At 49.8% G+C, this 25,164-nt stretch overlaps 1 protein-coding gene across 1 annotated transcript in view; it reads left to right on the top strand.

The window, feature by feature from the left end:
• Positions 1 to 25,164, top strand: part of MYO18B (myosin XVIIIB) — a 240,288-nt gene that overhangs the window by 191,553 nt on the left and 23,571 nt on the right. The window contains exons 39-41 of the mRNA XM_047088398.1: positions 13,641 to 13,771; positions 23,035 to 23,079; positions 24,454 to 24,591. Of these exons, the coding sequence (XP_046944354.1) occupies positions 13,641 to 13,771; positions 23,035 to 23,079; positions 24,454 to 24,591 (314 nt within the window). The remainder of the gene's footprint in view (positions 1 to 13,640; positions 13,772 to 23,034; positions 23,080 to 24,453; positions 24,592 to 25,164) is intronic.

Raw genomic sequence — 25,164 nt, 5'->3', positions numbered from 1 at the left:
CGGCGGGGGGACGTATCTAGTAACACAAGACTATTAACGAAGGTCGATGGACCTGGGAGGGTTTGTTTCCGTTCACTCAAGCTCATTCCTGATGGTTCTTTGGCTTGTTGGGACCGCCGGCTGGGGCTTCAGTCATGATAAGACGACTGTGTGTGCCCGAAGCAAAGTGGATCTCTGGAGAGGGACGCAGCCATATGACAATGGTCTTGTACGCATTCAGCTCTTCACAGTTTACAAAGCACGTGGACGTGACCTGGGCTTTGCAGACAGGGAGAGAATGGATGGCTAACGTGGAGCTGAGAGGGCAGACTCTCGCATGTGTCCCTGGTGCTGGGGAGTCGGGGCAGGGGCGGGCCCCGTATCCGGGGCTTGGGTCTGGTGCCTTTTCTCAATCTCACCGCTGCGCTGTCTCTCCCTGGCTGTGCATATTCCTCGACTCCTAGGGAGTATCTGTGGTCCTGCACCACGCCTCTCCTGGAACTCTCTGAACACAGAAGGATGCTAACAAGGACGAGATCTCACCTGACCATGGGCACAGTGGGGGTTAGCACATTGGCAATAATGACTTTCTCCGATTCTTGGACACGTTTGCATGACTTGTGACTGGGAAGTGAGGAAGTTGGGAGAGATGGGAGTGTGTTTTGGTGGAGAGGGGACAGGAAGGATCTGGGGCATTGAAATAGTACAGCCAGGGAGGGTGCAGGGTTGAGTGGCCCAGCTGCCTAAATGAGGAGCATGAGAGGGCCAGGGGACATGGGGGGAACGTGAGAAAATGTCACAATAGAGGACCCCCCGTCAACTTGCCACACTTTACAAGCTGTCACCTGGTTGCTCCGGGAACAGGAAAGAGGGCTGTTTATGGAGCACCTGCTGTGTTGTATGCGGTATATCAAGCACCTTCCACCCAGGAGCCCACATCTGTGGGCTCTTGTACAATCCCACAGCACGGCCATGCTGAGGTCATTCCCACTTTACAGTTTAGGGAAACTGAGGGTCAGGTAGGTGGGTGACAAGACTGGACTGGCGTCAGACTGGACGCAATGGAGAAGGCATCATCGTGGAAGAAGGCATCATGGAGAAAATGACTACGAAATGGGTCTTGAAGGATGAGTAGGAGTTCACTCAGCAGGGAAGAGCATTCTAGGTAGAGGAACAGTAGGCGCAAAGGCACAGGGGCAGGAAGGAGCGCAGCCTGTTTGGGAGCTGGTGAAGACCATGGGAATTACCAATGAGTGGGGTGCAGAGGGTGGGCACTGGAAGGAGAAGAATGTCAGAAGGTGGGTGGGGGACCGTGAAGCCTCGCCAGGCTTAGCCACACAGTTTGGACAGTGAGAAATGAGGGGGAACTAGGGCCTCTTAAGCAGGAGAGGACGTGATCACATTACAGAGATTCTCCGTTGGGCGATTTATGAGATGCAGCATGGAAAGGGGCCTAGGCGGAAGAGAGGGACAGCAGCTAAAGACGGCAAGAGCACCCTTAGGGGATGATGATGGACCCTCTATGATCATGAACAGAGGGCAGGAGAAAAATGCAAGAGACCAGCCCCATTGTACTGAGGAGACACTTGAAGTCCAGAGTAGGGACGGGGCGGGGGGTAGAGGGGTGTGGAATAAATGGTGTTCGCGTTACCTTCTTTGGGTGCAGGACCCAGGGGACACTTGAGAAGTTTCAAAGTCCAGCTTCCCTATTTCTGCAATCACATGGACTAGTGGGCTGAGAAGACATACGAGCTTCATTTCCATTTAAATTGAAATAAGACATGTCAAAGGTGACTCAATAATTACTGCCTGGAACAATGGCCCTCTGATGCGGGAAGTGTAGTGTCAGTATATGTGGTACAGATAATTTTTGCATTTGAGACTTAATTATGTTGATATAATTATTCCTCTGTCAGGAGAAATTGGGTGGCACAGATACGTCATATTTGCATCTGAGTAGAAAAATGAAATGCCTTCCTTCTTCTTCTTCTTTTTTTTTTTTTTTTTTTGCAGGAAGCAACTGGGTGGGCGACTCTGGGGAGTCAGGAATGGGGTGTTTGGAAGTTCACTCCCGGTCAGGATGGCTGTCTGTGGCTGGCGGGGCTTTGTGACAGCCTGCAGGTGTCCCCTTGGGAGGGCTGGACTCCACCCACAGTCCTTCTTTGCCCCTTTCTGAAGATGCTGCATCAGAAGTCACAGCCTGGGGCCAGTGTTAGGGCTGAGAAGGCTGTGAGCTCTGAGTAGCTAGAGCTGTAAGGAATTTTTAGAGAGTTGGGTTTATTTTATTTTATTTTATTTTATTTTATACTACTCTGTTCTATATTAAATTAAATTTAATTAATTAAATTAATAATTAATTTAATTTAATTTAATTTAATTTAATTTAATTTAATTCTCAAAGCTTGTGATTCAAAGACTCACGAAGCCTGATCACCTCCCTCCTGGCTGTCCCCTCCCCACTGGTCTTTTGTGAGGGTCTGGTGCCGGGGAAAGGAGTCTATGCCCTCCACCACCCCCCACCCATCCAGAGAAACTTGGGACCCTCCAGAATCCAGTACAAAGCCCCCTCCTCACCATTGGAACCCCAGTCCGTGGCACCATTATCACCCAGGGGTGGGGCCCAGTGTTTAGGCAAAAATGGCTCATAGTCCAAAGTGGGGGAAACAGAAAATGTAGAGGGAGGAGCTAACTTCCTTTTTTTAAAAATGTTTAGGGACGCCTGGGTGGCGCAGTCGGTTAAGCGTCCGACTTCAGCCAGGTCACGATCTCGCGGTCCGTAAGTTCGAGCCCCGCGTCAGGCTCTGGGCTGGTGGCTCAGAGCCTGGAGCCTGTTTCCGATTCTGTGTCTCCCTCTCTCTCTGCCCCTCCCCCGTTCATGCTCTGTCTCTCTCTGTCCCAAAAATAAATAAACGTTGAAAAAAAAATGTTTATTTATTTATTTATTTATTTATTTATTTAATTTAAAATGTCTTATTTATTTTTGAGAGACCACAAGTGGGGGAGGGGCAGAGAGGATCCGACTGGAAGAGGGTTCTGCACTGACAGCAGTGAGCCCGATGTGGGGCTTGAACTCACGAACCATGAGGTCGTGACCTGAGCTGAAGTCAGATGCTCAACCGACTGAGCCACCCAGGTGCCCCAATGGTCATTTATTTTTGAGAGAGAGAGAGACAGAGCGTGAGTGGGGGAGGGGCAGAGAGAGAGGGAGACACAGAATCTGAAGCAGGCTCCAGGCTCTGAGACGTCAGCACAGAGCCCGACTTGGGGCTCGAACCCACGAACCATAAAATCATGACCTGAGCCGACGTCAGACGCTTAACCCATCCCAACGCCCCGGGGGGAGCTCACTGTCTAACAGAGAGAGGACCTAGGTTCTAGCTCTACCTCGGCCACCCAGGGGGTGGTTCAGCAACCTTGGCCAGGTGTCCTCCTGCTCAGAGCCTCAGCTTTGGGGCCTGGCAGATGCTGCGTGTGTCCACAGATGCATCTGTGACGTGTGCATGCATATCGCACACACAGCTTAGACCTTTTGCAGGCCAGGTCCTCATCATCTAGATGTTTAACAGCCCAAGCTGTCATTTTCCAGAATTCTATAAAGGCCTTCAGGCAGTAGCTGGGGGCATTTTGAAACAATCAGTTAGGAAAATGAGCAGGGAGAAGGAGGGCTGCAAGCAGGTGCCTGGAATCCCAAGCCCTTCTGTCTCGAGGTGACGGGGAATCCTGGTGGGGCAAGCTGGAGGGGCGGGGTGGGGGTTCCAAGGCTCCCTGCTTGTCTGCATGGCTAACTCCATTCTGCCTTTCACATAAAACCATTTTACCCAAGTATCTATACACACGTGCAGAAATGAACACAGGATGGAAAGACACTATCTTAGTCCTTAAGAGGGGTTGTCCCCAAGTAACAGACATTTTTAAAGGGTTTTTTTGCCACTTTATTTTCTAAATTCTCTATAGGGAGCCCTGTGGGAACCAGAAAAGAGAAGAAGTGGTGTTTAAAAGACAAATAAAGGATCACAGGGCATTATACAAGTATGCTAGGGCTGCTGTAGCAAAGTGCTACAGACTGAGTGGCTTGGACAAACAGAAATGTCTCAAGGTCTGGAGGCCAGAAGCCTGAAATCATGGTGTCGGCAGAGCTGTGCTCCCTCTATAGGGGCTAGAGAGGGAAGTGCTCCGTGCTTCTCTCCTAGCTTCTGGTGGTTTGCTGGCCGTCTTTTATGTTCCTTGGCTTGCAGATGCATCCCTGGGATCTCCTGTTGACACATGGAGCCCTCCCTGTGTGTCTTCACATCATCTCCCCTCTGTGTGTGTCTGTCCCTTTCCAAATGTCTCTCTTCTTATAAGGACACTGGTCATACTGGATGTGGGTCAGCTCATGTTAACTTGATTACCTCTGTACAGACCCTGTCTCCAAACACAGCTGTATTCTGAGGTACCGGGGATTAGGATTTCAACCTATTTTGGGGTCGGGGGGGCATAATTCAACCTATAAACAGATATGTTTCTAGAAATGAGAAGAAGTGCAGGATGGCTATGGTGTTTTCCTTTGTGGGTGGTGGAGTCCATTGAGATCGAGCTTATATGTGAAGAACGTCTAGTGTTACCGTGTTGGTCAACTTCCAAGATGGTGCCCCATGATCCCAACCTCTGGCATTCACACCCCCACGTAGCCTCCTCCCATATTGTGCCAGAGTTGGTCTGTGTGATCAAGAGATGGTCAGTAGTGATGACACCTTGTCACTCCCAAGGTTAGGTTATCCAAGGCATTTGGCATTTGCCTTCCTCTGTCTTGGATCATGTGCCCTGGGACCCCCAACCACCACGTCTTGAGGACATTCAAGCAGCTCAGTGAAGTCCCTTGTGGCAGAGAACCGAAGGCTCCAGCCAACAGCCATGTCAGTGAGCCCTTCTTGGAAGGGACCCTCCAGCTTCAGTCAAGCCTTTGGACAACCATGCCCTGGCTGACATCTTCACGAATACAGGTTCTGGATTAGTTTTCTTTTGCGGCTGCCATAAATTACCCCGAATTTAGCAGCTTAGGATAATGCAATTTATCCTCTTACTGACTTGGAGGTCAGACGTTTAAAATAAGTCTTAAGGGGTTAAAATCAAGGTGCAAACAGGACTGGTTCCTTCTGGAGGCCCCCAGAACAACTCATGCCTTGCCTCTCTCAGCTTGTGGAAGCAGCCAGAAATTCTTGGCTCCTGGCTGCCTCACTCCGGTATGATGCCACCATCACTTTATTGCCTTCTTCCCCACTGACCCTCCCGCCTTCTTCTTATGAGGACCCTTCTGATGACATCCAGGGATCACCCGGATACTCCAGGATAACCTCCCCATCTCAAGATCCTTAATTTAATCACACCTGCAAAATTCCTCTTGCCATCTAAGTTAACATAGTCACATGTAGCAGGGATTAGGATGTGGACGTCTTTGGAGGCTGTTATTCATTCTGCTATAGACTCTGAGTCAGATAAGCCACTCCTGAATTCCTGACCCACAGGAGACACTGAGAGATAGTGAATGATCTTTCATATTTCAAAACACTAGGTATTGAGGCAACCTGTTAATGTAACAATAAATAACTAATACAGATTAGGGGGTTGTAATCCAACATTTGGTTCTGTAACACTTGAAAATTGGAATTCTGGATTTCTTAGGACTTTTTCCTTGAAATATATATATATATATATATATATATATATATATATATTTACATATATATACACATGCATCTACTTATCTATCTACTATATATTTACATCTATATAAAATATAAATATTTATAAATATAGGTATGGATGCAGAGAGAGAGAGAGAGAAAGAGAGGAAAGTGTGCAGATCTTGCAAACATACAGTTGGATGACTTTCTACAAACTGAGAACACCCTGTCTTTCATAATGAAGCCTGGGTTGAGCCTGGATATGTCTGTGCTCTGTGCCCGTGATTCTCCTCTTTTCCTCTCAGATACATTCCCGCTCCTTCTCTTCTCGACTTTACGTTGTAGGAAACTAGGGGCACCTGGGGGGCTCAGTTGGTTAAGCGTCCGACTTCGGCTCAGGTCATGATCTCGAGGTCCTTGAGTTCAAACCCCATGGTGGGCTTTGTGCTGATGGCTCAGAGCCTGGAGCCTGCTCCGGATTCTGTCTCTCCCCCTCTCTCTGCCCCTCCCCTGCTCATGCTCTGTCTCTCTGTTTCTGTCTCTGTCTCTCTCAAAAATAAACATTAAAAAAATAAAAATAAATTGTAGGAAACTCTATTTTCTCATTTCCTTGCCTTTCATTGGTCAACCAATGAAAGGCGGCAATGGACAATGAGCAGGAGAGGGAGAGAAGCCAGGATATTTCTCCCTCTCTTGCACTACCTTGGGGGTGCATCCCCGGCAGCAGCTGAGACAGCCTCCCATTGGATGGCCTCCCATCCACCAGGCAGCCTCCCATTGGATGGCCCAACATTCTGATTTGTCCTTCGAGCTCTAGGTCGGCAGTGCCTTCCTGCCATTGCTAATCTATCCTGGCTTCTCACCTTTTTCTGTCATCTGAATAACCAATTCCCTGTATTAAATTCTTTTGTTTGAATGATCTAGAGCTATTTCTATTTTCTCAACTGATAAAGGCTCCTTTGAGGCACTGTATTAAATCCTTCCAGTTTCAACAACAACAAAAAAGCAACAGGCTTATAAAACTACATTTTCTGAAAAATGAGGCTGTCCTTGCTATGTGATACCTGCAGGCTTCATACTTTCTGAGTCTTTTCATAGAAAGAAGGACATTTTGTTACGTATCAAGTGTGTGCCCACATATTAGGTAGACCAGATGTACACCACCATACATTATTTCATTTGTTTCTTGCCATGATCTTTTGTCTGGAAATCATACTTGCATTTTGCCAGATGAGGGACTGGAAGGAAGGAAGGATTAAGAATTCTTCAAAATTCACATAAGCGTTTCATTTCTCCTGCTGTTCCCATATTGTTGTTAGCCCCCCACCGCCCCCGACCGGGGTCTCCCAATTCCACAGAGCACTTGCCAGTTTTCAAGGAGACCTGGCCCTCTCGCCTGCCAACCAACCAACTAATATTAGTATCTTCTTTGAGGATTCAGGATGCATTTCCAGGAAGATGGAGGTCTTTTAGGGTGTGACACGATTGGGAGTTCCGGCTGACGCTCGTAGATGGGCCACTGGATGAAGTGCTTAGCTTGGTGGTTCATAGAGGGAACTCTGGCCCTAGATTGCCTGGGTGTATGCAGGGATCGATTGGACATGCCTGCTGCAGGTGCAGAAAAGGGTGGGAGGAGTTGTTAGGTATTTACTGACCCTTTGGAAACAGGCAGCCCTGAGCTTGAATCTGTGTGTCACTTTCTAGCTGTGTGACTTCGGGGTCTTTGATGAGTCTCTCTGTGTCTATTACCACATGATAAACACAGAATCAAATAATTAATTTGCAGGAAGATTGTGAAGAAAGGGACTTTGCATAGTGATGACCACCTTATCCTTAACCCCTCTTGTTGCTGGAGGTTGGGCGCTAAGTAAGAGAATCTGGTGCTTCCTTTGGGGGTTTCTACTGGGTACCCCAAGACTTTCCTTTCCCACAATGAGACTCAAAGCTCCATGCTAATGCTTGTTCTATTGCCAATATGACCCTGGAACTCTAGCCAGGACACCGTTGACAGGGCTTTTATTTTGCCTCGCAGCCTCATTTCTCCCAGGCAAGGGACCCTGGGACAATTTGAATGAAACAATGGAAATTCCCCATCATCTCATCACTTCTTTCAGAGAAGACTCCCCCCACCTCTGGAGACACAAATATCCTTGGGTAAAGCAGGAGCAAAGGGGACAAAAGCCATGGGCTGGGGTCAGGACACCGGGGTCCAGCTGTAGATCACTGTGTCTTGGGTGCACGACCTTGGGCGGATGATTTCACCTTTCTGGGGCTCAGTCTGCTCATCTGTCAAATGGGGATAATGAGGCCAGCGTGGGAGGCACTGAGCGGGTGGTCCGGCGGATTGTTCCTCACAGCATAGACAGAAATAAAATCTTATATAGTTTTTAACTTTCTGATAAGAAAACTCATCCATATTCTTTGCAGAAAGTCTGGAGAAGTATAGAAAGGAAAACAAAAGTCACCTGACCTCTCACCACTTGAGATAATAACTCTGCCATTACTTTGTCGTCATGTCCTCAAGTTACTTCTTATGTGCTTGTGTCGCACTTGACTTTGAGGGTTCTCATAAAAATTATGGGAGATGAGGCATTTCATACATTTAGCAGGGGACCTGCCCATGTGAGAAAATAGAAATAAATATACTCACATAGTAATGAATTAAACAAATATTTATTAAGTATGTGCTATGTGTCAGACTGGAAATGTTCATGCAGGTGCATCTGAATATACGCACGTACACGTGTGTTCATGCGTATTTATATGTATTTGTAATAGCATATATATTTGTGTGTAATTTTTTTGGGGGGGAGGAGGCAGGCTCTGTAACATAACATTTCTATTTGTCTTTAGCGCATCAGAAGAAAACAAAGTGAGTTTTCATTATGTTCAGGAGGTGTTTTGAGATGGCCTGATCTACAATATAAACTAGGAGAAATGAACTTTGCAGTGGGATACCTTGAAAGGATGTAGAGGCAACCTCTCGAGCTGCAGAAACTGATGCGTGAGTCCTGCGCATTTGCAGACAGGAGGCCGTCTGCTAAAGATGCCCTGGGCAGAGAAAACAAACAACGGTTTTAAATATTAGCCTCCAGTGGAATGTCACAGGAGGAGATGATTTTAATTGCAGCTACTAATTATCGTATGAACGACCTCCCACACGGGCAGCTCTGTGTGGCATGTTCCAGGGGGAGTAGCCTGGAAGTATAACAAGGGTTAATGATTCTCTTAAGCGATGCTGGGGAGGTCAGCACATACACACAGTACTGTATTTATCTCTGTGTGCGTGGAAGTACGTATGCATAATGAATTCCCAGGCCCCCCCCTTCATTCACCACTTAGAGTCATGCTATAACACCATTCATGCGATTCCCAAACATACACTGAGCGCCTGCTATGTTCTGAACACCAGCAATACAGATAGATGAGGTCCCTGCGAGAATGTTGAACTCCGTAGAAGTCAGGACTTAGCCTGCATCGCTTGTGCGTAGATCAGGGCTGGCACACCGTAGGTACTCGATAAATGTTTATTGAATGAATGACAGATATATAAACATACATATACATACATGTAATGAATATATCATACATGTATATAATATCTATGTTGTGTGTTATTACAGTGTGTATATGGCTCGATTGCAGCCATAGATGAACGTGGGCATATTTGCTAGTGGGTTTCTGCCGTATACGTCTAAGTATCTGAATAGTTCCATATCCTAATTCCTCCCCCAACTTCTTCACGCTTCAAGCCTCCAAAGAGAGATGAAAACAGAGAAGACCGGCTTCACGCTTGGCCTCCAAACGCAACCCCATGTGCACGTGGTGGTCCCAGTCCAATCCCAAGCACTGTTAGTCAGATGTTGTGGAGAATGGAAGAAGGTCCCAGGCTCCCAGAAGCGAGAGAAGGTGCCTCCCCTGTGCCCCCTTCTTGCGTGTCCCCTGTGTGTCTCCCGAGGGGTCTCCCGCGGGGGCATTGTTTTGTCTGCCCCAGGGACGCTGTTTGGGGCACCGCATCCATTCTCCTAATGAGTTGGTCTCCGCAATCAGCAGACGCTATTTGTCTTCCAAGTTGAAGCAGGAAAGGTTTGCTGATTACTGATGGCACATACTCTAGACTTCCCCAAACCATCTCCTTGGGGTGTTCCCGCTGAGTCTGATGTGACTCCCCCGGGCCCCGTCCTTGGTCCACAGATACCCTTATCTACGGAGGGTTTTCTTTCGTTGTTGTTGTTTTATTATTGGAGAGAGACAGAGGCGGCGCAAGCAGGGGAGGGGCAGGGAGAGAGAGGGAGAGAGAACCCCAAGCAAGATCCACGCTGCTGGTGCAGAGCCCGACGCGGGGCCCGAACCCATGAAACTGTGAGGTCATGACCTGAGCAGAAAGTCGGACACTTAATGGACTGAGCCACCCCAGGCATCCCTATGGATGGTTTTGCTCACAGCTCTCCTCGCTCTGTCTGGTTACATCATCCCCTCCGCTGCCCTTGCTTTTCACCCACATCCTTCCTCTGCAGGGCACTGAAAATGCCTTGGAGCCAGAGTCCTTGCTCGCCCGTGACCTTGGCAAACCTCAGCAATGCTCCCCCCCACTCCGGTCACTCCTCGTTCTCCTCTAAGAATTAAATGATAGCAGTGCCAGCGTTGGCCAAGCCTTTCCTCTCTGGAGATCAGAGAGGTTGAGTCACACAGCCAGTGAATGGCAGAGCTGGGATTTGAACCCCGGCACCCTGGGTCCAGAGGCCACTTTGTCTTTCATGATATTACAGATTTGCTTCGTCTCAGCGCCTCCTCTCCTCTGCCCCCCTGCTTAGTCCCAGCCCAGAGTCACCCACCCCTGAGATGACAGTGCCTGTCCCTGGTGGCCCCATCCTCTGCCCGCCAGGAGGCTCCGGGAGGGTTCCGTGTGACATTGCATGGGCACAGCTGACCCAGGCACAGCTGGGAGGGGACCTCTGGGCTCCCTTCTCATCCCTGAGGCTCATGAGGCATAAAGAGCTGTTCCTGAGAAACCCAAGACCTGGCCGCCCATCTTGGCTTTGTCCTCTCCCGGCTGCATGGCCATTCCACTGCTCCCGCCTCACTTTCCCAATCTCCCAAATAAACATTCACCACATGCCTAAAACGGCCCAGCCGCGGCCCTTGCGCAGCCTCTCCGTGTCTTACAAAGACACGGGTGCCCCGTCGCCTGGGAGAAGGTGGTCGATTCTGTCGCCCCCAGGAAGGGGCTGAGCTCGGAAGCCACAGGGACTTCGCGCCCAGCCAGTTCTCTGGGTGCCGTTAGGAGCTGACGTGTGGGCGTCCAGAGGCAGGTACCTCCTCAGCCATCCCACGCTGTGTGTTATTTCCTCTGACAGCCCACTGGCCTCCTGCCCGGTGGGGGAGGGGGGTGCCCTGCCTCGGACTGTCTCTCACCTTGTCAGCACCAAGATGGGGATTTCACAGCTGGCGGCTTCGATCAACTGCAATGCATTTCCAGCTCCTTGTCACCCCCCCGACCGCCTCTCTCCATGCCGCTTCTCCTCTGCTCAGCCCTTGGGCTTCTCAGTTTTTGCCTTTTCTCTCTCTGTCTGTCTGTCTCTCTCTCTCGTTAAAATTGGAAAACCTCAGAATCGGATGAAAGGCACAGACTCACAATAAGCAGAAATGGCTGAGCCGCTCTGCAAAGGAGAGCTGTGCATGTCCCCATAATTGGGGAGCAGCCCCTGCTCCTCCCTGACTTTCGCCGGGGGTGTGCACAGGTAGCCCCAGAAAGATCATTGGCCTGGGAGCGGGGGCAAGAGCAGTCTTTAAATCCAGGCCATGTACCTTACTGCCCTGGATGCCTTCACTGGCCTCCATTTCTTCATCTACGAAACAAAGGCAACAATCCCAGGCTCAGAGAGGGGCTGTAAACTGTTTGAGGTTGCACAGCTAGTGAGTTAAATGGGCAGCCGGGGACCGTGCTTAGGTCTGACCCTAAGTCTTTATATTTTGCCCCCTTCCACGCCCTCAGCGGTTGGTATAGATGTGTTCCTTAAAACAACAGTCGACAAGGGACACCTGGGTGGCTCAGTCAGTTAGGTGTCTGACTTCGTCTCAGGTCATGATCCCAGGGTCCACGAGTTCGAGCTCCGCGTCGGGCTCTGTGCTGACAGCTCGGAGCCTGGAGCCTGCTTGGGATTTGCTGTCTCCCCCTCTCTGCCCCTCCCCTGCTCACACTCTTAATGTCTCAAAAATAAACAAACGTTAATGTGAAAAAATTTCTTAAAGTCGGCAAATAATCCTTAAATAATATTAGAACAGCTTAAAAGAAACATTTTATCTATAATACCCACTCCTTTCATCCTCATCTTATAAATACTACCAACTTCCTAAGTGTTTTTCCAACTGCGCGCGCGTTATTTGCAGACTGCTAGGGACACAATATTCCTCCGTTCTATCCCGTTTGCGTGCCTTCATTCTGCAGAAGCATTCCATGCTGCCACAGCCCTTATTTCCAACGGGAATGTCTAAGAGCGCCAAAGTGGTACACAGTGACCCCCCTACCGATCCCCAGTTGTTGGCTGATGAGGCTGCTTTCAGCTTCTCCCCATCCTCAACACCACAGCTCGAAGCATCCTCCCCTACAGACCTCCCTCTGCCTTTGATTGATTCCCCCTGGGCTTACCTGCTGGCCGGTGAGATTCTGGATTTAACCCGAGGTTTCTCAGGGACACTGTGGACATTCGGGCAAGGTAATGCTCTGCGGAGGGAGCTGTCCTGTGCATTATAGGATGTTGGGCATTATCCCTGCAAGGTGCCAGTGACACACACACACACACACACACACACACCAAGGTGTGACAGCCAAAAATGTCTCTAGGCATTGCTCACTGAGTGTCCCCTGGGGGGAGCGCAAAATCACCCTCAGTTGCTAATCACTGCAATTAAAGGGTAGGGGTGGGTGAAATCTGTGGGTGAAACCTGTTGCCAATGGAAGTCAGAGGTTTTCCCGAGTCTGGACAGAATCCGATTAGGGCAGGGTCGGAGGGGGAAGAGATGAGCCCACAGAGGAGAGGCAGATGCGCGGAGCTGGAGTTCCAGCACTGCCATTAAGCCTTTGCTTCCCCGGGCCTCAGTTTCTCATCTGCGAAATGGGAGCAATGATAGCCATCCGCCAGGCTTCTGAGCAGGGAGGGAGGTCCTGAGGGTAAGACGCTCAGCACAGTGCCAGGCACAGAAGGATCTTAGTAAACGGCAGTGGGGTGCTCTGGGATGAGACCTGTTGGCTTGCCAATTTTTGTCTTTGCACCCTCTGAGGACGGCATGGCAGAGTGGAAAGGGAACCGTTCTTTTTTAAAAAGTGTATTTATTTTGAGAGAGAGAGAGAGCACACTCGAGTGGGGTAGGGGCAGAGAGAGTGAGAGAACCCCAAGCAGGCTCTGCCCTGGCAGCACAGAGCCTGACCTGGGGCTGGACCTCACGAACCGTGAGATCATGACCTGAGCCGAGATCAAGAGTTGGACGCTTAACCGCCTGAGCCACCCAGGCGCCCCGCGAACCATTCTTGTCTGCTCCCCAGCCGACCCCCATCTCCCACTCCAGATCCAACCCTGAGGCAGACTCAGCTTCCTGAACCAGCTTCGGTGACTGGTCTGGGAAACATTAATTGGCTCATACATTTGCTCATCCATCCAGGGTGTAGTGCCTGGTGCAAAGTGGGTGATGCAGGTTCCGAGCGTGGCTCTGGGGTCAGACACGCTGGGCTCAGAACCCCAGCATGGATGAGTGAGCGCTGTCCATGGGCCACGCCCCGGTGGCCCCCCAAACGCCCCTGCCCTCTATAAAATTCAAAGCATCTCTCTGAGGGTCCACAAGCCCATCTGTGCAGAGAGCGTGCCTCAAGGGGTGCCCACCATGTACTAGGTGCTCAGTGAACACTTGACTGAGCCCAGCATGTGTCTCCTCCCCAGAAGCTCTGGCAGGTGTGTGGGTTCTTGCCCAAGGCCAACGTGTGCTTGTGGTCTCTGCCTCCAGGAGAAGCACGTGGAGGACCTCTCGGCAGTGAGACAGACCCTCCAGACAGACCTGGAGACGTCCATCCGGCGGATTGCCGACCTGCAGGCAGCCTTGGAGGAGCTGGCATCCAGCGACAGTGACACGGAGAGGTAACCTACGGGGGGGGGGGGCAGGCGCAGCGGGGTGCAGCAGGTGGCCTGGGGCCCTGGGGTGCCCTGCAGCTTTCGGTAGACGGAACTCCTTGTCTCAGGTCCTCCGGGGGCCGCATCTGCGGGGACACCCGGATGCATCTCATGGTGGGAGGGACGACCGGCTGGCTCCCGTGAGGAGGGGCAGGATGCTTGCTTCCTCTCCAGTGTCAGCATCTCCTTGTTGCCACCAAAACCGCCTGGCCCAGCTCTCCAAGACTTAGGGGAGGTGACCCTGGGACGTGTCTGCAGAGTGGGCTCCAGTTTGTCATCGTGGCCAGTGACGCGTCCAAGCTGGGCCCAGTCCCCTCACGCGTCAAGCGGACGTAATACTTTGAACCGACCACGTGAAATGGCCAGGCGTTGACCACTCTTGACCTGCAGATTGGCATTCCGTGGACTCAGTCCTCTGCCTACCCGGTAGGATTGTCAGAGTCAAATGAGGTACCAGATGGACATCGCTTAGAACCAGGCACGCAGGCTGTAAGGGTGTGCACTGTGTTTGTGCCCAGAAATGGGCATCGCTTCACAAAGGCAACGACTGATTCGAGGATGCAAAGTTAGCCAGCAGGTGATAGGCAAGGCCTCTCAAGTTCAGTGTCGGGGCTTCTCTCCTTTCTCGGAAGACAGGTTGCTTCCTACCATCTCCACTCAAGTCTCGAGCTGCCGCAGGCCAGGGGTGCCCCGGGTGGCCACATGGGCCCGGGCTGTTGAGCCCCTGCAGGAGGCCCATAGCGTCCTGTTCCCCAAAGCTGCCTTTGCAACCTTGGCATTGTCACCTCTCTGGAACCCACAGCTGCCTGTCTGGCTGCAGCCTCTCTGTCCCCATCCCAGCCTCTGTTGCAAAGCCTGGGCAGCAGGGAGAGACATCTTCTTTGCGATTGCTTTGGGAAGAAACAGGGTGCCTTAACCTAACCTTCAGAGGCGGTGCCCTCCTTACACACCCCTGTGTGGGCTGCATCGGCCCCTGGTCCCTCTTGGGCTTTGTCTCTGTGGGGGATGGCATGCGTTGCAGCCACAACAATCAACGATCAGACCATGGAGTGCAACCCTCTCCACTCTCTCGAGGACCCTGGGGAAGGTCGGGGTCGCACAGCAAATTAGGTGCTGCAAAACCCGGGGCTGCTGAGTTTCCCACCCTAGACCTTTGCCTGTCACACCCCTCTTAATAGGATGAAGCAGAAGCCAGCTGCTGACCTGCAGGAGGTGTGGGCATGAGCTGGGCAGTGAGGGAAGGAAGCAGTGGCGTGAGTCAGCTGCGGTCTAGCCAGTGGGGAGAGCCCGTAGAGCTGACCATGCCTCGTTAAGGGGGAGAAGAAAGCCCAGAAGGAAGCACACCAACATTCTGGTGGAAGACATTGCCGGTGACCTAAATTTTGGTTTGCTTCAAGCGTATTTACATATTCTAAAGTTTCTGCAGTGAACATACCTAGTCCTCGCTGTACTAGGTAGGTTCCTCTTTGAGGAGATTTTGCTCCTATAAGTTACAGACTTGATACGCCTATTTATTTGTTTGTTTATTATTATTTTTAACGTTTATTTATTTTTGAGAGGCCGAGAGAGAGAGAGAGAGAGAGAGAGAGCGAGCGTGAACAGGGGAGGGGCAGAGAGAGAGGGAGACACAGAAGCCCAAGCAGGCTCCAGGCTCCCAGCGGTCAGCACAGAGCCCGACGCGGGGCTCGAACCCACAGACCGTGAGATCATGACCTGAGCCGAAGTCGGCCGCTTAGCCGACTGAGCCACCCAGGCGCCCCACAAGTTTTTGTTTTAATCTCAGGATAGTTAGCATACGGTGGTAGGTTAGTTTCAGGTGTACCATATAGTGATTCCACAATTCCATACATTACTCCGTGTTCGTCATGGCAAGTGTGCTCTAGATCCCCATCACCTGTTTCCCCCATCCCCCCACCCCCCTGCCCTCCGGCACTCGCCAGTTTGTTCCCCATATTTCAGCATCTGTCTTTTGGTTTGTGTGCGTCTCTTCCTCCCCCCCCCCCTTTGCTCATTTGTTTTGGTTTTTCAGTTCCACAGATGAGTGAAATCTGCCGGACTGACTTCGCTTTGCATGATACTCTCTAGCACCATCCGTGTCATTGCAAATGGCAAGATTTCATTCTTTTTTTATGGCTGAGGAATAGTCCACTGTGTATATATGCCACTTCTTCTTTACCCATTTATCAGTCGATGGACACTCGGGCCGCTTCGATAATTTGGCGGTTACAGATAATGCTGCTATGAATACATGTATCCTTTCAAATTAACGTTTTCGTATTCTTTGGGTAAATACCCAGTAGTGCGATTCCTGGATCGTAGGGTAGTTGATTTTTAAGTTTCTGAGGATTTTTAAGTTTCCGTTTTCCAAGGTGGCCGCACCAGTTTGCATTCCCGCCCACAGTGCAAGAGGGGTCCTTTTTCTCCACATCCTCGCCAACCTTTGTTTGTGTCTGTGATTTTGGCCATTCTGACAGGGGTGAGGTGATCCCTCGCCGTGGTTTTGATTTGCATTGCCCCGATGATCAGTGATGTTAAGCATCTTTTCATGTGGCTGTTGGCCGTCTGTAGGTCTTCTTTTTTTTTTAATTTTTTAAAATGTTTTTATTTATTTTTGAGACAGGGAGAGACAGAGCATGAGCAGGGAAGGGGCAGAGAGAGGGGGAGACACAGAATCCGAAGCAGGCCTCAGGCTCTGAGCTGTCAGCACAGAGCCCGACACGGGGCTCGAACTCACGGAGTGTGAGATCATGACCTGAGCTGAAGTCGGACGCTCAACCGACTGAGACACCCAGGTGCCCCTGTAGGTCTTCTTCAGAGAAATGTCTGCGAACATCTTCTGCCCACTTTTAATTGGATTAGTTGGGTTTGGGGTGTTAAGATAGCTTTTCTAATAAATAAAAGCTATCAGCAGAACAAATGAAAGTTATAAAAATAACCAAATTGGAAAGAGGCACAGGGTGTGGGCGCTTGCAGGTGTGGGTATAGGCTGGGCAGAGGTATGACAGGAAGCAAGGAGCCTGGGAAGCGAGATCCTGGTGGCAAGGTCATAGAGGGTCACAGACATCACTCCAGTCTCAGCTTAGAGGGGATCCTTCGGAGCCTTAAAGGACCCTGCCCTCACCCTCATCTTGATAGGGAGCATGCTTATCTCTTTCTGTTCCAGGTGAAAAGCCTCATGCTCACCTTCTGTCCCAATCCTACTTTTCTGAGGTCCCCGGGAATCCCATCTGAACCCCAGCTTCCTGTCTGCATTTTCACGGCCTTGGGTCTCAGCGAGACTCCATCCTGACTTTCTGCCCCGTTAACTTGGAATTGAACTAGACACAGAGCAGAGATCTGACCAGTGGCACAAGAATTGGGGGGGGGACACTGGGGGGAAATTGCCCACAAAGAAGTCTCAACACATTTCGAAGAATTAATATGGCACAAACCTTGTTCTCTGGTCACACTGCCATTAAAATGATTATCGGCAGTGAACGGCAGTCCGTGCCTTGCCAGGCTGCAGAGCCAACATCCGGAGTAGAGCCCCAGCTCCTACCCGGGTGCCAGCCTCTCCTCCTCTTCCCCCATCCTGACGGCTCCACGGTGTACTTCCTTCTTAATTGTCTCATCTCCCGGGGTACAGAGGTTTGGATGGGAGCCCGAGGGATTCGTCGAAGTACCTCTCCAAACTGAGCTCTCAATTAGGATTCACACCCACCGGGCAGAGAGAGAGAAACAGCGTGTGTGTGTGTGTGTGTGTGTGTGTGTGTGGTGCTTCCGCTGGAGGTAAGGTTCTTTAAGAGACTTGTTCAAATTATGAAAAGTCACATTTCCCCGTGTTGGGAATTCAATCCGAGCGTAACAGGCCTTCCAGGCTGGAAACGTGGTTACGTGCTCGGAAAGCCAGGCGGCCCGTATGGCAGTGTTGACTCCTGTGCCTTCCTGCACTCAGGCTCTGCCTTGCGACTTCAGTGGTGGCGTCAGCCTTCTCGGATGAATGGGGGAAATGCTTTAAGCTGTTCCCCCCACGGCCTGGGGCAAGCTGATTACTCCTGGAGGGAGAGATGTGTCAGCTGATGGCCCCATCTATTCCTGGGGCTATCCCAGGGTCTGTAGCTACTCACCTTTCTGGGGGCTCAGGGGGGAGGGGGAGGGGGGGAAAGTGTGGCGAGGTCGATGGATGACCTCTGACTCCTAGGTCAGCTGAGAGTGTGTCAATTCCAGTTGGCCCAGTCGGAGACCAGTGCTCTAGAAAGGTGCCTTCCATTGCTGTGTTGTGTGTGACTTGTATGTTTCTCAGCCTGGGTAAAATTAGGCCGCAGTGGGAAAAGTGGGAAGATGTGGGTCGCACCAAAGATTGCAGCTCCTGCCACGGGCACAATTTTGAGTTAATTTATTTATTAGGGGTCCCGGGCTCCAGCCAGACTGTTAAAAAGATGCAGACTCAGAGCCTGTCTCCATTATTCTGAGAAGGTTGATGCCCCATTCCCAAGCACAGCGTGGCTCCCTACTGCAGGATAGCACACGTTTAAATGATGCCACGGAGGCCATCTGGCTTTCCGAGCGTCCTTCTAGCTTGGGAGGACTGGATCCCCCAGCCAGGCGGGTACTCTTTGCTGAGGACCCGCTTTGTGTCAGGCTGCACAACCTACTTGTTTTGTAGACACTGTCTCCCAACTTTTGAAGCTGGTACCCAGTTTGTGGATGAGGACACTGGCGTTTGAGAAGTCGAGGAGCCGGCTTGGGCTCAGGCAGCAAGTGCAGGGGCCACGATGATTTCCAGGCGGACCCCACCCCCCACACTCCCGATAAGCAAACTCTGCTGTTGTGTTCAACAGACCCCTTCTTCCCCCTTTCTCTTGTCACGGTCCTGGTTCTCCACCCAGTAACTGGCCTGTCACTCTGGTGGATGCGTGTCTGTGTCACTGGGACCTGGGGCCAACGCATTCACGCCTTACTTCCCAGGCAGTGTGTGCGTTTAGACTGGAGTTGTCTGACGGAGACTCTCGCTGAAGGACCACAACAGAAGACATCTAATTAATTATCTTGCTTAGCAGCAAGCCCCTGTCCGCAAACGCTCGGCACAAGTTCTTTAGAAGCCACGTGCGCCAACGTGAGAGAAAGAGCCACCGATAAGTCAGGAGACAGGGTTCTGTCCGGGCTGCACCGCCAAATAGATGCGGACCAGGTCTCCTGCCCTTCCTGGGCCTCTGCTTGCCTAGCCAACACGTTAAAATCATCATCATCACCACCACCAGCAATATTCACCTTCTACGTTAAGCTAGGAGGTACGTTGGGATGCCTGGGTGGCTCCGTCTGCTGGGCGTCCGACTCTCGGTTTGGGCTCGGGTCATGATCTCAGAGTTTGTGGGTTCGAGCCCTGCAGTGGGTTCTGCGCTGACAGTAGGGGGAGCTTGCTTGGGATTCTCCCTCTCTCCCTCTCTTTCTGCCCCTCCCCACTCATGCTCACTCTCGCTCTCTCAAAACAAATAAACATTAAAAAAAAAAAAGACGGGGGTGCAGTAAAAAATACAGTTCCATTTTGGAACTTGGAGCACAGAGACTCTTTCTTCATACTCTTTTATTTTGTATACCAACACAAAGTCCTGGAGAAAATTCTAACTTAGGATGGAGTGCAGAAAGAAATGAAGGTTCGGGGTCAAGCCTCCCTACTTGGTCTCTCTCCCTGACCCCTTAGACACCCCTGTGAGGTCTCCAAGAATGCAGAGGCTCTGTAGACTGTGGTGTACAAACTCCAGTATCTACCAGGACCAATAATCCACGGCTTATAAAAAGTCAACCTGGTGGCAATTTCTACCCATCTGGTTCAATGAGTCTCAGGATTACGCAGAACAAAATAGCCTGCTTCAGCCTGAAAGCCTTTCCCCTCCCCCTCCTTCCAAGCTGCAGACCACCTCAGAACGAAGCTGTTAAGTGCCTTCCGCAGTTTCTCAGACCATAAGGCGTGAGGTGGCTTCCAGAAGCCCGTCTCCACCCCGCCTCTTTATTTCAGACATACTCCATTTTGTCGAGACCTTCAAAAATGGCGGGTAGTGTGGGGTCCAGCCTGGACACCACGCTTGGCCTGGATGGTAATTCATCAGGAAGTCGACAGGCAGAATGGCCGGCAGACCTTGACTTTAACCTCAGGAGTTCTGTGAAAGTGCAGTGACATGAGTTCACAGGCAAAAGCAACCAGTGCACAGACGAAAATTTCTATAAAAACGTAAGATTATTTTCCGTAAGCATCCATACCTGTGTCTTTTTATTTCTCGCGGCTGGTTCTTTTCCAGAGCCACAGGGTTTCGAAGGCACTAATAGTGACCACTGATAATCTTAACGCTCTTACGAGATTGCTTCTTAAGATTCTTCACCATTTTTTTTCCCTGCGTGGTGATACAGGGTGCAACAGTCATTGATACAGCAGTGATGGGTCACGCCTGCTGCCTGCTGATTTCTCATCGAGAATATTGGCTTAGAAAACCCGGTTCTTTCTGTTAAGGCAGAAGCGGGCCCTGGGATTACTCTTGTGATAGCCAGAGTCTGGCAGGAGCCAGAGGCTTACCCCAAACGAGGGAAATTGAGATCACAAGCAGGGAAGAGAGTAGACCCGGGCCACACAGCGAGGCCCCTAGGCTTTGGTCGCCTTTTCTCTCAGTGTCTTATTCTTTCTACAACCCTAACCCAGCAGAGGCATGGAAAGACCCAGAGCAGCAGCAGGATCAGAGTCGGATCTACTCACATTGACCACTTCAGGGTGGAGAGAGAGGGGGGCAGGGAATCCCAAGCAGGTTCTGTGCTGTCCAACCATTCACACACTTAACCCGCTGAATCATCCAGGCACTCCCCGCAAAGTGGGGTTTTTTTTAAGTATTTTCAATAGTTTGTTAAAAAGTTACATCAAGGGGCACGTGGGTGGCTCTGTCGGTTAAGCATCTGGCTATGGATTTCAGCTCAGGGCATGATTTCTGTTTGTGAATTGGAGCCCTGAGTTGGGTTCTGCACTGTCATTGCAAAGCCTGCTTAGGATCCTCTGTTCCTCTCTCTCAAAATAAATCAGTAAGCATTTAAAGAAAAGCTCCATCAAAACTTTGTCTATAGATCCTCAAGAAGATTCAGGGTCACCCAGCAAAGACAGTTTTGTTCTACTGCAGGGTTGTTGTTTTTTTTTTGTTTTTTTTTTGTTTTTGGTGCCGTAGCAAATTAACACAAATTTAGTGGCTTAAACCAACACGAGATTTATTATCTTACAGTTCTGTTGTTTAGAAGCCGAACAAGGATTGGGGCATGTGGGTGGCCCAGTCGGTTGAGCATCCAACTTCAGCTCGGGTCATGATCTCAGGGTTCGTGAGCTTGAGCCCCTCATCGGGCTCCCTGCTGTCAGCACAGAGCCCCCCTCAGATCCTCTGCTACCCTCTGTCTGCCCCTGACCTCCTCATGCTCGCTCTCACTCACTCTCTCTCTCTCAAAAATAAATAAACATTTTTTTAAAAAGCCCAGCAAGGATCTCCCTGGCCTAATAAAGGTATCAAAGGAGCTGTCTGGAGACTCTAGAGCCAGCAATATTGCCTCTCGGCCAATCTTCCATAGCCACATCTCCCTCTGACCATATCTGGGGAAAGTTCCCTGCTTTGAAGGATGTGAGGGCCTAGGTTGGGCCCACCCAGATAATCCAGGATAACCTCCCCATCTCAGGATGCTTAACCTTAACCACATCTGCAGAGTCCCTTCTACCGTGTCAGGAAATGTAGCTCCAGGTTCTTGGGATTAAGGATTAGGACATGGGCATCTCTGGGGGTTGTTCTTCTTCTTCTCCCAGGGTCATTCACAAAGGTTGCTTTTGTTATGGTGGAGAGGTCACAGCAAACCTTTCTTTAAAAGGCTCGACAGTGGGGCTCCTGGGTGGCTCAGTCGGTTAAGCGTCTGACTTCGGCTCGGGTCATGACCTCGGGGTCCATGAGTTTGAGCCCCACATTGGGCTCTGTGCTGACAGGTCAGAGCCTGGAGCCTGCTTTGGATTCTGTGTCTCCCTCTCTCTCTACCCCTCCCCTGCTCATGCTCTGTCTTTCTCTTTCAAAAATAAATAAACATTTTTAAAAAACGATAAAAAATAAAGGGCTAGATAGTAAATATGTTAGGCTGTGGGGGCCACATGATCTTTCTTGCAACTACTCTGCTACGGTAGAGCAAAAGCAGTGATGCGCAACATGGAAATGAGTTAGCGTGGCTGTGTTTTAATAAAACTTTATTTATAAAAAACGTTTGTAGGTTGGACTTAGCCCATGGCTGGAGCTCATTGGATTCACAAAACATTGTCTGAAAGAACTTCTGGTCTGGCCTGAGCCCTGGGGCTAAAGATATGAATAAAACACGTTCTTGGATCATGAGGGGCTCTTACAGTCTGGTGGGGACAGATAGATATGAATAGGAGCCCCAAGACTGACGGATCCTCGAGGATAGGGACCAAGGAACCACAGGTACATCCCTTAGAGAACAACCGGGTTTTCTAAGGAAGGAATTTCCCAGATTCCATGCGAAGAACAAAGCGGGAGGCCCTGGCTTGTGAAGCCAGGATTCAGATGAGGTCTCTGGTGTCCGAGGGTGTGGTCTGGTTGTCCACACCCGCATGCGGGACAACTGGTAAAGAGCATGAGGTTAATAGCTCTTACAGACCTGGGATGGATTCAAAGCTATGTGACCTTACAAGGGTGTCCCTTTCCTCATTCACTAAATGGAGATAGGCGGGATGGTTAGATGAGATCACAGGTAGAGCATCTTTGCTGAATGAAGGGATGCTCCCTAAGGAACAGCTACCACTGTAATTAGTCTCGGAGTTTCCCAGAACGCCCTGGAAAGCTGGCCACCTGCCCTCTTGTCTGATTCACTCGCACTCACAAAGAACATAAAGCAAACGCGTTGCTTGTTGACAATAATGATGCTGTTAATAACAGCAGTACTGGTTGTACTCAAACAAGAGCAGGGATAATGGTTGTTGCCTTTTAATCAACACTATTTATTTGTCAGGAACTAGGCCGCGACGTTTACAAGGGTTATCTCGCTTAGTCTGCCCCACAACCAAACCCCATTCGTCACCGCATTTTACAAAGGAGCCCAGGAGGGTCAGAGAAGGAGGGTGATTTGCCTGAGATCACACAGGGGCAAAGGCTGGAAGTTTGTCTGACATCGAAGACCATGTTCTTCCCCTGGAAGCACAAGGGGGACAGACTCATTCTTGTGTCTCTTTCTAGTGTCCAGACAGCAGTGGACTGCACCAGCCGTGGCGGAAAAGAGATGTAAGTGAACCCTGAGTGGAATTGAGCAGTTGACATTGAAGCCAGGGGCAAGCCCTTGGCTCTCCGGGTCCAGTCCGCAGAGGGAACATGCACGCCCGCTTGGAGAATTACTGGCAATGCCACGATAGCTCTGACTCCATGGTCACAACATATAGCACTGGGTACACATTATTGAACAGCCCAACTTCTTTTAGACAGAGAAGCCCATGACTTACCATACCACTGTCCCCACCAAATACTTTCAGTGGCTCCCTATTACCTCAGAATGACACACATACCTGACCCTATTTCCCTCTGTACCTGGGACTCCTATTTTGCATATCACCCATGCCCTGCCCTTTTCCAACGTCCATACCTATGTGTATGCTGTTCCCTCCAGCTCAAAGTCCTTTCCCCAGGCCCTGCGTGGCCAACCCCCAGCCTTCAAACAAGTTATGGCTCAGCTATCCCTACTTGATGCCTTCCCTTATGCCTCCAAGAAGCAAGTCAAGGCTCCCTCCTAATTCTCCTACTTTCTATCCCTCTCTATGGCCTTAATAATTTTCTCCTTTATTTTGTGGTTATCTCTATAGATGTCTACTCTGGTAAGATGGAGTCTTGAGGACAAGTTCAATGTTGGGTTCATGTTTATACGTCCTTCCCATGGTGCCCGGCATGGAGCATGCTATAAACAAACAAATGAATTTATAGACAGATACAAATATAGGCATATATAAATACAGATACAGATATCAAAATAGATATATAGTTATAGATATAAAGATTGATATAAATATTGACAGATAATAGTTGAGTGAGTATATCAACTAGAAAACAGAATAATCATTGAGTACCCAAATCAGTGACAGGCCCACATAGCCTCACCCTGTGCTGCTTTCAGAATTAGGGGACATAAAAGCAAAGGCTCTGTCTACAAAGACATTCTGGTTAAGGCAGGCAAGAAGTTAAGACCTTCACACTTGACATATTCCATGGGCTTATCACTTGGTATAAAATTCAATGCCAAATTTTACTTTAAAATCAGAATTGCCTCAATATCTATATTAGAGTGCTTATCTCCCCAAGGAAGAGCAGTAGTTAGTAGCAAGGGCATTAGAATCGGAGAAACCAGGGTTGGCATCTCAACTTTTTCACTAACTAGACGGATGACCTTGGCAAGACCCAAATTGGCCTCCTCAAATTCCGTTTACTCTCATATATATAATGGGGACAGCACTGGCTCTCACGTCTCAGGGATGGTGTTGTGAGCACTGATTGACGTTATGGGAGTACAGCATGTAGCACATGCCTGGCTTATGCTTAGGGGTTAATATCTAGTTATTGCTGTTACCGTGGTTGTCATTGTGCTGACAGCATCCTGTCTTCTGGTTCTAGAGATAATGTCTCCATCCTCAGCTCCCAGCCAGAAGGCAGTCTGCAGTCCTGGCTGAGTTGTACTCTGTCCCTGGCCACAGATACCGTGAGGACCCCCTCTCGACAGTCAGTCATCAGCAGCCACACGCTCAGTCCCAGGTAAGAGTATCTCCCTGCTGTCTCTGGATGGCCAATAGCTTGAAAAATCTCATCCTTCAAAGGCTGTTGTTCATGTCTTCCACTTTCTCCAGCATAGGCATGGTCTTGGACAGTTTGAGCTATGACCCTGCCACTTCTTACCTGAATGACTTTAGGCAGGTCGATTATCTTCTCTGAGCCTTCACTTCCTCATCTGTGCAACAGGAAATATAATTGTGTTTACTGCTCCAAACAGTTAAAATGATGAAGATCTAATGCAGCCCTCACTAAAGCACCATTTTCATGATGATTTTTTAAAAAGCATGTGGTGAACATTTTTTAAATAACTGTGGATTTATTATAGTTTCCTTCTATCTAAAGCAAGCCCTCCTTGTTTTCCATGTATGGATGGTTCTGGATTTAAATTTTTCTTTTGTAAACACATTCACTTAAGTGTTTCTGTATTTGAGTTTGTGTGTTTTTTTTTTTTTAAATGGCAAATCAGTATCATTGACAGTTAGGCTGGATAATTTCTCCCTCAGAGATTTTAGCTTTGTTCTGAATGTCAAGGTTTTATATTTTCCCCACCACAGA

The sequence above is a fragment of the Lynx rufus genome, unplaced genomic scaffold, assembly GCF_022079265.1.
Source record: "Lynx rufus isolate CCGP_SWC_20201006 ecotype Redwood Valley unplaced genomic scaffold, mLynRuf1.p SCAF_24, whole genome shotgun sequence".
Lineage (NCBI taxonomy): Eukaryota > Metazoa > Chordata > Mammalia > Carnivora > Felidae > Lynx > Lynx rufus.
This window is presented reverse-complemented; position numbering and strand designations above follow the sequence as displayed.